Source organism: Camelina sativa, unplaced genomic scaffold (genome assembly GCF_000633955.1).
Source record: "Camelina sativa cultivar DH55 unplaced genomic scaffold, Cs unpScaffold08204, whole genome shotgun sequence".
Lineage (NCBI taxonomy): Eukaryota > Viridiplantae > Streptophyta > Magnoliopsida > Brassicales > Brassicaceae > Camelina > Camelina sativa.
In genome coordinates, this window is record NW_010929271.1 from 1 (window position 1) to 440 (window position 440).

Genomic DNA, 440 nt, shown 5'->3' on the forward strand with positions numbered 1-440 from the left:
TGTTTTAGCTATGGGTAAGAGTGGAACAAGGTCATCAACTGATCAAAGTGAAAAGAGTCAGAACAACGGGTCTGGTTCTGTAAAAAAGTTGGATTCCGGTGTTGACCCTTCTGGTCCTGATGGAAATTCTGTTGAGGATGATAATGTAGGGTCTCCGAATGAACCAGCATCAGATCCACAAGAAAATGAGCATGTATTTTCATCTGTCATTTGTGATAATGACTCGATTTCCATTACCAATTCCATAGATACTGAGAGAATATTGTCTGTTTCTGAAATTGGTGGTATAAGTCTTTCGATTAGTGCTGATAGTGCAAGAAATAACGTGTACAATGTTGACAATAGTGATGCTGTTGTCGTTGGGATCATTAGATTGATTGGTGCTTTAATTTCTAGTGGGCACCTAACATTTGATTCGGTTGCCCGTTCTGATTTGACAA

The 440-nt window shown here is 39.1% G+C and overlaps 1 protein-coding gene across 1 annotated transcript; it reads left to right on the top strand.

The window, feature by feature from the left end:
- Window positions 1–4: 4 nt before the first annotated feature.
- LOC109131920 (BEACH domain-containing protein C2-like) lies at window positions 5–436 on the top strand (the record flags this gene model as incomplete). The annotated part of the gene is made up of 1 exon (XM_019243091.1): window positions 5–436. A coding segment is annotated over one exon (432 nt), but the record flags the coding sequence as incomplete, so codon positions are not given.
- Window positions 437–440: the final 4 nt, after the last annotated feature.